Source organism: Brachionichthys hirsutus, chromosome 7 (genome assembly GCF_040956055.1).
Source record: "Brachionichthys hirsutus isolate HB-005 chromosome 7, CSIRO-AGI_Bhir_v1, whole genome shotgun sequence".
NCBI lineage: Eukaryota > Metazoa > Chordata > Actinopteri > Lophiiformes > Brachionichthyidae > Brachionichthys > Brachionichthys hirsutus.
The window spans coordinates 4,871,659-4,885,625 of NC_090903.1; the positions used below are offsets into that span (position 1 = coordinate 4,871,659).

The window sequence follows — 13,967 nt, forward strand, 5'->3', positions numbered from 1 at the left end:
CTGATGCTAAAATGCTGATGATGGTGAAGAGATATTTCTTTTCAAATTTGGGATTTGGCTCTTTTATAATCTTTGACTCAAATATGTGTTGAGGGTTTACACAGTGGAAAGAGTGTGTAGACCTCCTTACACTCCCAATCCATAACTTCAGTTACCAGCGGAGTGTTGTCTTTCTCCTTTGCCATGGGCCTGTTATCTTTGGCTTTCACCCAAGTCTAATCTTGTGTCGGGTGGCAATATCTTTTATGAGCAAATTTGTTTTTCTTGCTTGCTGTTTATTTATTGTGTGTGTACGAATGGGTGTGTGAGGGTGAACAAATGAGGTGTTAGTATATTGATTTGGACATATGTGAACATAAGCTTATTTATACCAGGCCTGCCTGAGGCTGGAGCAAAAACAAAAGGACCATGTGAAAAAACTGTTTTTCACGGATCAATATCCTGTGAACAAACAGCAAGGCAAGGCATTCCCCCTAAATACCACAACGTGTCTGTATCTGTATGCTAAGCTAAATGCTAATCATTCATGGATGGCAATATTTTAATCTCAGTCTTGGCAAGAAAGTGAATGCTTTTAATTGTATTTGTTTTGACATGATCAGAATGTACGTCTTTGGTAATTTCACATTTAATGTGTTATTTTAAACTTTTACGAACAGATTCTTTCAATTTAAATGAGAAATAAAAGACAAAAAATGATAATCAGGAATATTTTCAAATTTCATAGACAACTGTGAAATCTCAGTGCGACACTTATTGCTGCTAATCTATGCTTCAGGTTGTTTGTTTGGCTGAATGATCGGTGTTAGTGTACAGTAACCGCCTTACTGCACGAGGTAAGATCTATAAAAGCTGCCCAACATCACCATCTATCTTGGAATTCCAACACCTTTTTAGAACGCGAAGAAGGGAAACTGCTTGTGGCAAAGAAACATTTGTAAAATTCCTTAAGCGTGTACTTAAATGATTGATTGTTTATGATGAAAATAATTTTAAGACACCTGGTATATTTTTCTCTTTTTGGAAGGGAAAAAAGGACCCTACAGTCCTACAGTTTGTCCATGTCTGCCTGCCTTGGAAGGAACTTGGACGTGGAAGTTAAATTCATGTATCTGCAAAGCTGTAAAAGACCAAGGTGGACAGAGGGAAGCTGAGTCCTTCGTGCCTGCACAGGACCTGCAAAGCCATTAATCTCTGTAACCTCCCTGAGGTAATCAGAAGATAGGCCCTTTCCTTAGACTCTATAAAAACTGCACATCTGTAAGATGTGGCATCAGTGCAAAAGGTTTGCTTTAGATCCTACATCCAGACAAAAAGCCAATAGTGTGGGCACACAATCCATAGACGATGCTCCGGACACACCCTGGCATTGAACTGAGGTGAACATGTTGAGACGAGGATTTGACTGAGGGAGGGGGGGGGAGGGAGATGCTGAGGTGTGAAGAGTTACCGTGAGCTGCAGGCTGCACCCCCCCGGTGCATTCCTTCAGCTCATATGCAGCCTAGACCTTTGATGAAAAGTGAAAATGCAGTGAATATTTTCAAGAGAATGACGTTTTGTCTGTCAGTTCCTCCCATGTTTATTGCTCTATTGCCCTTCCCTCAGGTTATTCATGACAGGAGCGATGGCTCAGCTCCACCTCTGACCTCTCCTCAGGTTCAGAATGCAGGAATTGTGAATGAGTGTGTGCGTGAGTGGTTGTCTGTCTCTGTGCTGGCGACTTGTCCGAGGTGTACCCTGCCACTCCGCCCATAACCAACTGGGACAGGCTCCAGCAAAAGCGGCTGGTGGTGAGACGATCATCTCAGCTACAAGCAAATGGATGAATGTTGAAAACAGCCCAATCCAACTTTTTGAGTTATGATGTTGCTAACAATCAAACAACAAACAGATAAATGCTGGATAAAACACAATATAAATATATCATAAGCATGCTACTGTTACCGGCTAAAAAGTTGCAGAGGTAATTTCTGCATTCTATTTTGTTAGTTTCCTAACATTAGCCTGTTACAGCGCTAAACTCGGGCCAGGCCGATGTCAATGTTGTCTCATGAATCCCACAAATTGAAGTATTGATTTCAATTTTTTTCCTAAAACGAAGATGACTATAATTCAGACGTACTCTGTTGCATCTCTGAAAACCTTCAGTGTCCGCTGTGCAGGAAGCCTGATGAAGATACTTGTGTTTTTATCATTTTCTTTAATTTACTGAGGGAGTGACTCCTCTTCTATCAAGTCCACCGTTTTGCTGTTGTTCTAGAAGGGGAAGGTCTAGAACCGGATTTCCAGTGTTTAGCAGCCGCGTCACTAAGAGCCATGATCACAGCAACGTGATGCCACTGGCAGTGTAAGTCTGTAAAAGAAGACTAAAAGCTCACAGCTGCACTTGTTCAATCACTCCTTTATATGTGGTGGAAAAGGTATGTGCCACGATTACAGCGGTTAAATGCAGGGATATTGAATATGCTTTGCCTTGGCAAGGTTTGAGAATTAAGTTAAAAGAGTCGTCCAGCAGATCACCAAAGCTCAAGAATCTCACAGGATCTTACGACGCACCACTCACGCCTCACACATACTGTGTCAGATCCTTACTGTGAGGGATGTCCGGAGTTTGGATTACAGGGACAGCAGGTGGCTACAATAATTGAAAATCCCACAGCTGGATCAGGCTTAAAATGGGTCATCAAGAGCCTGACCTTGACCTCGGTCACATTTCTGTCCAACAGAGGTCTGCAGCATCAGACCATGACGTGTCTGCGGTCTTGACTTGCACATTTATCACATCATCTTTCACAGCGAATCAATCTATGGAACAAAACATAGACCAACAGGATTAAGAAGCAAAAGCTGATTTATGTTATCAGGATAGATCTATGAGGCTGATCCACACACACACATTTAACCAATTTCAGCCATCTCACATGGAACGGGTTCCATAAAATGAGATTAACTGTTTTATAGATTAAAGGTCTTTTTCACTCATTTTTTCCACTTGTTTTTAACAAAGTTTGAAAACAGACTGCAATTAGAAACTGGGAAGATCAGAGCACTATCAGTTTGTTGGCTCATGTGTCCATTCAGAGACATTTCAGCACTTCAGATATCTTATGGCTGGTACTGTATTTTAAGTGGAAGCCCAGATCTTGCCAGCTTTTTCAATGGTTAGTCAAGAGCTTTCTTAGAAAAAGAGAGCAGGATCAGAAAGTTAAACCTTCTCCTTCATTTCACGTATGGAAACGAACTGGACAAATGAAATGAATATTGAACCAGTGTTTAATCTACTTAGAACTAAAAATTAAAATTAAAAATAACAACAACGCACCAAAATTTGTACATATTTCTTTTTTCTTTTTACAATTTTTTTTTTTTTTTACAATTACTTAAATAAATGTATTATTGCTTTGTATTTTATAGCGTCTCCTAAGAGATTGTGTAATCAATAAGCAAAGATCTAAATGTTCTCGCTTTTACATTTTTTAAATATAGCAGTCACGCAGACTTAACGTATATAAGCCCATTCATTTCTCTACAAAATAAGTTCTCAAACAAAAACCTTTGGTTCAACCTGGGGCCACACTCACCCCACGGTCAGCAGGCCAAAGTCGAAGCAGGTTAAAGTCATTTTGTTTCTTAATTGGGCTCAAACAGGCATGGCTCATTGGATCATCAGCCGTCTTTTTTCTGAGGGAGACGATATCGTTTTGGTCCACTGACCGTCTCTCACACGTGCATCAACTAACCAACCCTGATGTGGCTCCGGGACAGCTGGGAAAATGTCATTTGTTTGAAACGCTTGTTTGATGTGTTTTTTAATCCCGACTGACACTTTCAACAGCGTTTAAGCCTTTCTATCATTGACACGCATGTGGAGGAACACATTAGGGAGGGGGGACAACAAGTGACCATTGTTTGAGATCTGTAGAAATCTGCAGCATGTTTGGTTGTTAATTTGTCAAAGTTCTGCAGCTTATCCCTTTTGGAGGCACTGGACCACTAACATCCTGAATACCCAGGAGCTAAGTGGTATCCAGGGTCTATCGTCAGATAACAATCAGAAGACTTTATTAATCCCAGAGGGAAATTCCATCAGCAACATTGCTCCACTCAACAAAATCAGAAATACAAAATTTATATTTTTCACATAAGAATGTAAAAAAGCAATTTAAAAATCAATATAAGGTTGCAATGATGCTTTGTATATTTTAATTGCCACAGGAAGAAAATACTTCCTATGGCGTTCAGTTTTTGAGGGGGGGAGGTCTCAGTCTCATTGTCCGAGAGCTCCTTCATTGTACCAGGAGCTGCTTTACGGATGAGTTTGCAAGACCCACTCTATTGCCAATATATTCAACCATCACTGAGACCTACTTACATAAGCTACCTGCTTAAACAAACAGACTCAAGGAGAAATGGCAAACTGGACCTGCTGCCCAGATAAATGTTTGCATGTGGTTCAAGGCCAATAATCTCGATCCACATCGCACACAGGGCTCAACATAGAGCCTGTGTTCACTTGCTTTTTAAAGGCATACTGAACCAGCCTTCTATTCTTTTCTATGGGTTTTATTGTGGAATTATATACTAAAATAATTTCATGAAACAAGTACTTTTGATGTTTGATGTATTTCAAGATGTCCAAGAAATGCAGCCTCATAGGTAACACGGCCGAAAGTACAGTAGCTTCCAAGATGTCCAGGAGTCGGCTCACATACAGTATAAGACTAACGTTCATCTCATCCCATCACATTTTATATGCAAAATTAAAAAAAAATCTTCATGTGCAACACAGACATGCATTTGTAGCATTCAATTTGAACTATGAAACAGACTAACAACGTAAAGTTTCCCCACTGGTGAAATAATGAAAATTGAGCCTGTTTAGGTTAATTGATAGAGACCCCAAAATGTGTGTGAAGGAGGTGTGAACATACTCTGGACAGGCAGAAGAGATTTACTGGGTTTTTTACAGGAGCTATTATCAGCTCCACCTGTAAGTCAGCTGGACACTGCTGTATCTGGAAAGACGTTTTAATCAACTTATATCTACACAAAGTGAGCTAATTTATTAAGCGTTCTTTAATCAATCAGTCAGTATAGAAGCAAAATACAGTACATTGATTAGTCACGATATAATCACCACTGATTGGCTGAAATAAAAAAACCATTATTACTCCCATTAGGCGAAATATCTGGAACTCCCACTCTAGTCGTTCAGAACTGAAGATGCCTCTTGGAGTAGGTGAAATGTCTCAACGTGTTTCCTGTAAGTCCGGTTGACTTTATTCAATACAGAGATCTGGACCTGGACGACCTAGAATCTTGTTACCACGCACCTGTCAGCGGGCGGAATACATCCCCACCTGCTGTGTTGGAAGTTGGGGAAACAAATGGCAATGCAAGGGATTTCCCAACACAATCTCAGAGATTCTGGGATAAGAGGTGGACACACAATAGTAGGCATGTGGCTACAATATTACGGCTGGCTGGTAAAAGAAATAGGACTCAAAACGAGCCTGTGAACAGACTTTTGTCACAGATTTTCTCCAGGAGTCTAGAGTCTCGATGAATACACTCCATGTTGGCCATGTGACTTTAAATAGCTGTGAACTGAACAGAAATATACAAGCAGGCACTACTGTGGCGAACTCACGACCCATATCGTGCCCAGACTGACCCCCCCAAAAAAACGACAGGCAAGCCATTTACCTCCACACTGTGTGGTGCCTTCATACAAGCAGTCCCCGTGTCTCTGGAGAGAGAACGTGTGGAGACCTTTTTGAGCAGGTCCTGTTTTTGGTCTCTTGACCTGTGTCCTCTGTGAAGAGAGGCTTTGTTGCCTGCAGACAGCTCCGAGCCTTTAACACACACCTTCATAATAGTATCTGTGTCTGTGATTTTCCATTTGGAAAATTGTGAGCTTTTAACCTCGCATCGAAGGCTTTGCTCCACCGTGAGAGAGAGAGAGAGAGAGAGAGAGAGAGAGTCTTCGTCATAAGCCTTGACGATACAGTGGCCCACTGTGGCTGCGCTCTGATCGCCAAGCTCACACACGCACGTGCCAAAGCACACAGCCGAGACTTACGCTAATCTTGATGTCTTCCTGTAATGGGCTAACACCTGAGCGTTGTTCAGTGTGCAGCACCTGACAGTGCTTCGGGTTTAGCCTGGATACCCTCATCGAAATCAACCGTGAGGGCTCATCTTGGCTGTAACAAGGCTTAAATGTTGATTCCAAAGACATCCTGCCTCACGCCATAGACTATCTTACTGTCCTCTGCACCTGTTGAATACAGGTCCTTTCCTGACCTTTGACATTGTAAGCTCTGCAGCATCTGCACGCCACAACGAAGGCATGTAAGATGACCTAATCTCCCCGCTTTGACTGCAAGAGGCTGTCGTTCATGACAACTGTAGGCGTTGGACTGCAACCGGATGACTCACAGCAGCCTGTCTGTCTCTCTGGGCCACAGACAGGCATCACAAGCAGAGCTGATGCCATGTCGTGTGGCGTATCTGTTGGAAGGCGAGGTTGAGGGAAGACTGGGTTCAGTGTTTTGCTGCTGGATGGGTGACACTGGGGGTCAGAGGTTCACTTTCCCCTCGGCTCCATCCCTCTCCCCGGACTGGCTTTCAGAGGCTTAAAGAAGAGGTGGACTCGGACGCGCCGAGGCTTCTGGCAGCGGCGGCGGCCTCTCCCTCCATATCCTGAGGGCCAGAGCCTCTCTGTGGCGATCGGAAGAGGAAAACAAGGTGCACACTGTCATATAAACACAGACTGGGGGGGGGGGGGCGGTTTGGGTAAGTCTTTCGGTGGGTATTTGCCACAGAGACTCTCACTGTGGAGAGGAGTTTTCTGCAAGTTTACACAGAACAAAAGGATTTTATCAATCAATAAAGCTGGATGCCTTTTAAACGACTGTTAAATCACACTTACATCGTTCCAGATGTTCCGACTCTGACCTTAGCTCACATGTAAATTCATCAGCGCATGCGTTAACGCACACAAACTTAAATTACACTGAATTTGAAACGTCTGGTCTCATTGTACATTGAGATGAATGCGCTCTAATTTGAGCTAAAGTCATAAACCTGTGCAGCTCTTCCAAATGGAACAGATTAGTGAGAAGTAGAGCGTGTCTCTGGAGAGGAGGTGCAGGATTCCAGTCCACTGGTGCAAAGTACAAAGGAAATATTTTAATGTTGAGGATGGAAAATAGTTTCCAGGCCAGATACAGTCAACATGTTCTCTGCCACAGTTACATTTACACGCCGCAAACAAGGCAATCTGGAATGACAAGATGTTTCCCAGTGTTGGTCTGAAGGGCAGTATGACCAGCTGAGGCATCGGGGTTGATTTTCCTGCAAGATTTCAATCCCGCTTCTATGTTAGATGTGAAGTTACAGCCGGCCAAAGTTTTAGGGCTTCTGCTTTAGACTGTGGGGGTTTGAAAAACAGATATCCTTAACGAGAATTCATTCTCTGTGCATCAGTCATTGTTTCCAGACAGGGAAGCAAACCTGAAGTATGAATTCAGCAACAAAGAGCACGGACAGATAATTTCACGAGCAGAAAAAGATAATGGAATTGTTGTCAGATGTTTGCTATGGCTTCCAAAGTTGCACTCCCGCAAATGCACTTCGCCTCATTTACCATTTACAAACTATTTATACCTGCACGGAAACAAACGTGATTGGTTAATACATCTCACACAGACAGACGGCGAGCAGAAACCACAAAGCATTAAATACCAACATCTTATCCTCCATTTGAGTGTTTCATATCATTACCTTTACGCTGTCATTTTAATAACTGGACGTTCTGCACTATGCACCTAACAATGAATGATTTTGGAAAGAATTATTTTGTGAATGATTTGCTTTGCTGAATATGGCGAGTATTTTTACAACAAACATTTTCATTTTGTGTTGTCATGCTGGAAAAGTTTAACATCGAGCCTGTTGGTTGGCTGCTGAACAGGATTGCATTCACGTAAAACATTCTTGGAAGCACAGCTGGGAAATGAATGCTTAATAAACACCAGCCTTTCCAGCTTGTAATTTGATGATTTTCTCAGAGTTGGCATCCTTCAAATAACTTTTATGTGATACATTTTACGGACTCGGACTAAGCTATCGGTGAAAACCCTCCGTCAGTGGAGCAGCTGACTGACTTGTTGACTCTGTTGGCAGGATTTCCACCCACTATCTCTGTCTGCTAAGATGTTAGCGGATTACAGGTGCAATCATTTAGACGATGAGTGGTGAAGTATTAGTGACCGCATCTAAGCTGGATTTAAATGAACAGACTGATCGTCCCCTACTGGTGTAACACAGTTGTGTCTACGAGTGCAGAGGACAGCAAGGATTCATGCCTTGGCAACAAACCTCAGGCCATGGAACTTACACTAAAGGATTTTCCTCAGAAGGTGGCAAATATTCCGTGGAGGAATAATAACCTCAGCACACTGCATCGAGACGCTCCTCTGTCTGAGCAAGGAGAGACTGTCATTGGGGTGTACCTGTTAGTGCTGGGTAAGTCAACCGTCGTACACTCAAATGTAATGGACAGTGTAAACATAAGCAGGCTTGCATCATTTGTTTTGTTAATTTTGTAAACTGAAACAAAATTGTTTAGTGGCTGAATTCGTATCGATCGTACTCGGTTACAAATCATTCCTATGGACTGCTTTATCTGTACCGCTAACAAAACACCTGAAGTATTTCCCTCCAAACGTATTTATTCAGCTCTCGTCAGGAAAACAACAAAAGCTAAGATTTTCAACTGCCAACTCACTGCTGACAAAGTGTGCGGTTGTGTGTCGTGGGATTTGTTTCTCTTATTTGGGTCACGTTAACGAACGCAGTCGAGGGATTTTACGTAGCTGACCTGGAGTTATAAAAAAAAAAAGACAGGTGACCCTCTTGGCTTTTCTCCAGAGTCAAATGATTTATCTCTGAGACGCTGCTTTTCTAATCTGTGTTCTAAGGAAGAAGGAACACTGCAACGTAGCCTACACATATACTCTGCTATACTATAAAAGAAGAACGGTGCGGTTCACTGACTGCTGTGTTTTGTCTCTGTAGGGTGGCTGTCCTGGTTTGGAAACAGTTCAGTGATGTTTGTCCTGTGCAGACAGCGGGCCTCGCTTCAGCCACCAGACTTCCTCACGTTAAATCTGGCCATTTCTGATGCCAGCATCTCAGTATTTGGCTACTCCAGAGGGATCCTAGAAATATTTAATATCTTCAAGGATGACGGGTATTTGATCACGTGGATTTGGACATGCCAGGTAAAAAAAAAAAAAACATGTCAAAATACATTATTTGATTTAAAAGAGTTGCATGTAAGAATCTTTTATTTGCTTATTCTATATATTATATCAAATTCACAAAAATAATATTTTTCATTTACAATTGCGGCATTAACTAATTTGTGAAGTGTGAAAACTGCATGAAGCATAAAACTCGGGTGTCTCAGGCAATCCCAATAAATAAAGAACATTAAGGGAATGATTAAAGCTAGTCTTACAATGAAGTGAGTACGGGTGTGAGCGTGTGGAAAGGATTATTGCTAGTAGCCATGTGGGATGGAGTTTAAGGCTATAATCAGATTACAACTGTGGAGGCCTTTATATGGGGGGAATCGTTCCAGCAGCATGGTACCTGTCAACAAGCAAACAGGAAACTAACCAAACTGCAGGGAGGACGTGTGCTGCATCAATTTAATCACATGGCTTCATCTTGGTTTATTTTGACAAGCCATTCATTTTAAAACAAAATATTGATATCAGTTTTCTCCAAATGGATATTTCTGTTTTCCTTCCCTCGGCAGCCTCTGTGTGAAATTAAATAGTTGCCGTTCTTTTTGCTTGGAATTCATCCAGTGTGGTTTTTCTTGGCATCTTCAAAACTTTGTAATAAAGAAGCACCTGTGTTTGGTTCTCAGAAGAATAAACCCTGCCTGCTATCTGACTGGGTGAGACGGAAGAGGTCTGCAGCTCTTAGGCTTTAGCACGAATGTTAAGGTGAACTCATCATCGGGACAGCAACTCTCAGGTTTCCAGGAAATGAGAAATGTTGGGATTTAGCTGTACTCCCCTCTCGTGTCACGTTCCTCTGAGAGAGGCTGCTCCAATACTCACAAAAGCTCTAATAAGCCAGGAATAGGATGAAGTAAAACCCCGATGAAAATCATACTGGTTAAGATGTTGACTGTCTGTTTATTGCCTGGATGTGAGTGTAGGAAAACATGAAACAAACATGCACGATTAATGGTGGTAATAGGATTTGGTCTAAGGAAGATCAAGAACATGATCAGTAAGGAGTCCTGAAGTGATCCAAGTTTTTTGTGTCACAGCAGGGAAGTGAGCGTTGCACGGCTGGAGACAGACTGCAAGACAGTCGCATAATCCCCTTTAGTAAGAGTCTCCCCAAACAATGGACTAAATGCTGAAAAGCCTCACCGTTTAATTATTTTTTACCACAGGTTTTGTTTTTTTGTGGCAAGGTTAAGCGATCTTAGCTCAGGTTTGTACAGCCAGCAGCCCACCTCCGAGGAAATAGCTGGGGTCTGGATCGTAATAGAAAAAGTGCAGGGAGAACTAGTCTGTTAAGTTGAAAGCAAACAAACTCATCAGACAAATGTCAAAATCCACTCAGAGATAGCTCTAAAATGACTAACTCCTCTTTGACTTCCTCCAGGTCGATGGCTTCTTCACTTTGCTCTTTGGCCTTGCTAGCATCAACACCTTGACAGTGATCAGCATCACCAGATACATCAAGGGATGCCACCCAAACAGAGGTCAGATGAACACAAAAGGAAGTTTCAGACCCGCATCTCCGCGTCATCACGTTCCAGCCATGCTTAGCCGACGAAAACGTGTGTTTGTCTGTGCTAATGTCGCCTTATGACTAACCTCAGCTGTGGAAAACCATTCACATTGCACAACGGGCCATTAAATTAATTTGAGGTGGCATTTTCTCTCCAGTTGTGCTGAAGACTGTCTTAATTATATGGAAATGAGGCTGCAGCTTCTGGCTTCAACGTGGTGTGAGAGTTTTTACTGCGTCGAGTGTTGTTTCAGAAAATGAATGCTTCAACTTGTGGGTTTTCTTACGTTGAACATCAGTGTTACGCGCGTGTCATTAAATGTATACGCCACAGCAACAGCCGTGTAACCGCTGCAAACCGCAAAAGTAATTGAATCTATATATAAATCTACAAAATGCTATGTGCTTTTCATTAGAATAAATATAAACTACTGAAGCACTCGTGGAGCACAAGCCTCCACCAAACGGCTCGTTCCCCTCCTAATTGGATTTACACCGTCCACACGGTGAACTGGATCATCATCAAAAGGTTCTAAATGGTTCTTGGTATCTTTATGCTAGTGATGTTCAATAACACGGATTTCCTGTCCGATCCAATGCTGAGTAAAATTCAGGCTGGTATTGGCGATTCCGATCCGATACTTTGTAAAAAAAAAATACGCCTGATGTGTCTGGTAAATCGAAGAAAAAGGGGGGCTCCTCTATATTCAGACACGTTAGTTAATACAGTCTATAGTTGTTGTCACCTTTCACCAACATGACCGGGTCATGCTTCGTCTGGAGGTCACAGAGCTCACCCTTAACAGCGTTCCTGACTCCCCTCTGACATCCGCTCCTGTGCCCCGTCCAGGTCCTTGGTTGTAGACTTCCTATTTTCCTCCTTTGCTGGTTTGGAAGGAGCACATAATGAAAGGAACAGAAGTCAGTCAGATAGATCTCCGTTTGTCTCTGCGAGAGGACAGTTGCTGCTGATGGGATCATCTGTCAGTCAGTAATCAGGGAAGAAGAAAAACTTGGACTTGCTCTGTAATCTGCATTCCCACCCTCATCTTTGAGAAGTGACACGTGTCCAAACTTAACTTCCTTGTGACGTCGCCTGGCTTAGTCCCAGAGAAGGAGTCAAAGGAGTCATGAGTTCTTGCATCATGTGGAAAATGACATTAGGTATATATGTGTGTGTGAACTCTGCTCAGAAATGGTCCAAGCCAATTGATTTCCTGTCTTCCTGCGAGTGCAAAGCTATGTCAACAGAGGCTCTTTTCATTTGCAGATGTTTAAATAGGCTGTTAATATGAGAAACAAACCCATTGTTGCACAAATGCCACAATCTTGACATTCATTACGAGTCAAGAATGCTGCGTCTTTTTGTGCCTCTCACTTTTTCTGTCCTGCGTTTGCCAAAGTCATAACATTTAACCTTTCCAAACAGTCTGCTTCAGATCTTGGAGGAGGACTGTGTGGTCTTCATTGTCTTTGTCGTGTGTGTGTTTTTATTCTCCAGCTTACTGTGTCAGCATGAACACCATTGCCGTCTCCCTCGTCTGCATTTGGACTGGAGCGATGATTTGGTCTGTCGCTCCACTGCTGGGCTGGGGCAGCTACACGGGTCTGTCCTCACGACACAAACCCTGCCAAAAGAAAAGACGCCTATTAAAAGACGGCGACTGATCTAACCTGTGCCTGATGTTCCTCAGATCGAGGGTACGGCACCTGTGAGGTGGACTGGTCGAAAGCAAATTACTCCACCATCCACAAGTCCTACATCATCTCCATCCTGATCTTCTGCTTTTTCATCCCTGTGATGATCATGCTCTTCTCCTACGTCTCCATAATCAACACGGTGAAAAGCACAAACGCCATGTCAGCTGACGGCTTCCTCACCGCCCGTCAAAGAAAGGTGGAGCGAGACGTCACAAGGGTAGGAAAATGTCAAGGATAACTCTTCTATTGGAAAAGCACTGATAGCTCACTGCAAAGACTGACATTTAGGTAAAATATATTTAATCTACATTTAATTCCCTAATTATTTAAATATTTAAAGAAATATTTGCTGCTTTTTTTGTTATTTCTTCTGACGAGACAGTTTTTATATAGTTAATATTATAGTTATGGGTTCCTTGTTCAGAGTAACTTTATTCTTAAAACACTCTTTTGAGTGTTTTGAGAATAAAGTTACTTTCAAGAATTTTATTACAAAATGCTTGAAATAAAATTCTTTTATTTCAAGCATTTTGTACTTTAAAGCATAAATCAGATTTGACAACATTATTTTACATGTAAGCTCTCAGAATGATTACCGTATTAGCTCGCCATTTATTCCCTCAGACGTGTCTGACTTTTCTAAAGTCTACATAATATTTTTTTTTTTAACTCAATGAACTCTTCTTAAATGAATTCACTTTTCAGGTCAAGTAATTATTTGCTGCATTTTGATTCAGCTAATGTTTTTTTTACAGTGTAAAATTAGACCCATAAAAGTTCAAATTCAAAACAATCATCCCTGTAATAAACCTCCGCTCATGTCCTGACAATTGTTTCCTGGTGCTCCTCTTTAGATTTCCATTGTAATCTGCACAGCTTTCATCATGGCCTGGTCGCCATATGCAGTGGTGTCCATGTGGTCAGCCTGGGGGTTCCATGTTCCGAGCACCACGAGCATCGTCACTCGTCTCTTCGCCAAGTCTGCCAGCTTCTACAACCCGCTAATCTACTTCGGCATGAGCTCGAAGTTTCGCAAGGACGTCTCTGCCCTGCTGCCGTGCAACCGGGAGGGCAAGGATGTGGTGCACCTTCAACGTTTTAAAAACATCAAACCCAAAGCCGAGCGCCGACCACCACCTGCATCACTTCCTGTCCAGAAGCAGGAGGTGAACTGTGCGATGGGGGAGCCGAGACAACCCATTCCCAACAGAGGCTCAGCGGTGAACAGCCCCCCTGAGAGACCTCCGGCTGTCACCGAGGGAGTCGTCCACGTTGACCTGCCCTCGCACATCGAGACATCAGAGTACTGGTGCGACAGGCTCTAAACAACTTACCCGAATACTTGAAATACAAACGTACTTTTGGATTTTTCTCTTTCTTTTTGGTCTCTCCCACGTTAATGTGTGTAACTGGTCTGAATAAATGCATTTGCTGA

General features: G+C 42.5%; 1 protein-coding gene across 1 annotated transcript; it reads left to right on the forward strand.

Moving 5' to 3' along the window:
* Window positions 1–8,394: 8,394 nt before the first annotated feature.
* Window positions 8,395–13,857, forward strand: LOC137895943 (opsin-5-like). Its single transcript, XM_068741471.1, has 6 exons — window positions 8,395–8,533; window positions 9,086–9,291; window positions 10,703–10,802; window positions 12,333–12,437; window positions 12,526–12,749; window positions 13,387–13,857. The coding sequence occupies exons 1-6, from the start codon at window positions 8,395–8,397 to the stop codon at window positions 13,855–13,857; spliced, it is 1,245 nt and encodes a 414-aa protein (XP_068597572.1).
* The last annotated feature ends 110 nt before the right edge of the window (window positions 13,858–13,967 follow it).

Coding starts and splice junctions, on each gene's coding strand:
- LOC137895943 (XM_068741471.1), top strand. CDS start 8,395: ATGGAACTTACACTAAAGGATTTTCCTCAGAAGGTGGCAAATATTCCG. Junction 10,803..12,332: donor GGGATGCCACCCAAACAGAG/GTCAGATGAACA, acceptor TTTATTCTCCAG/CTTACTGTGTCAGCATGAAC. Junction 12,750..13,386: donor TGGAGCGAGACGTCACAAGG/GTAGGAAAATGT, acceptor GCTCCTCTTTAG/ATTTCCATTGTAATCTGCAC.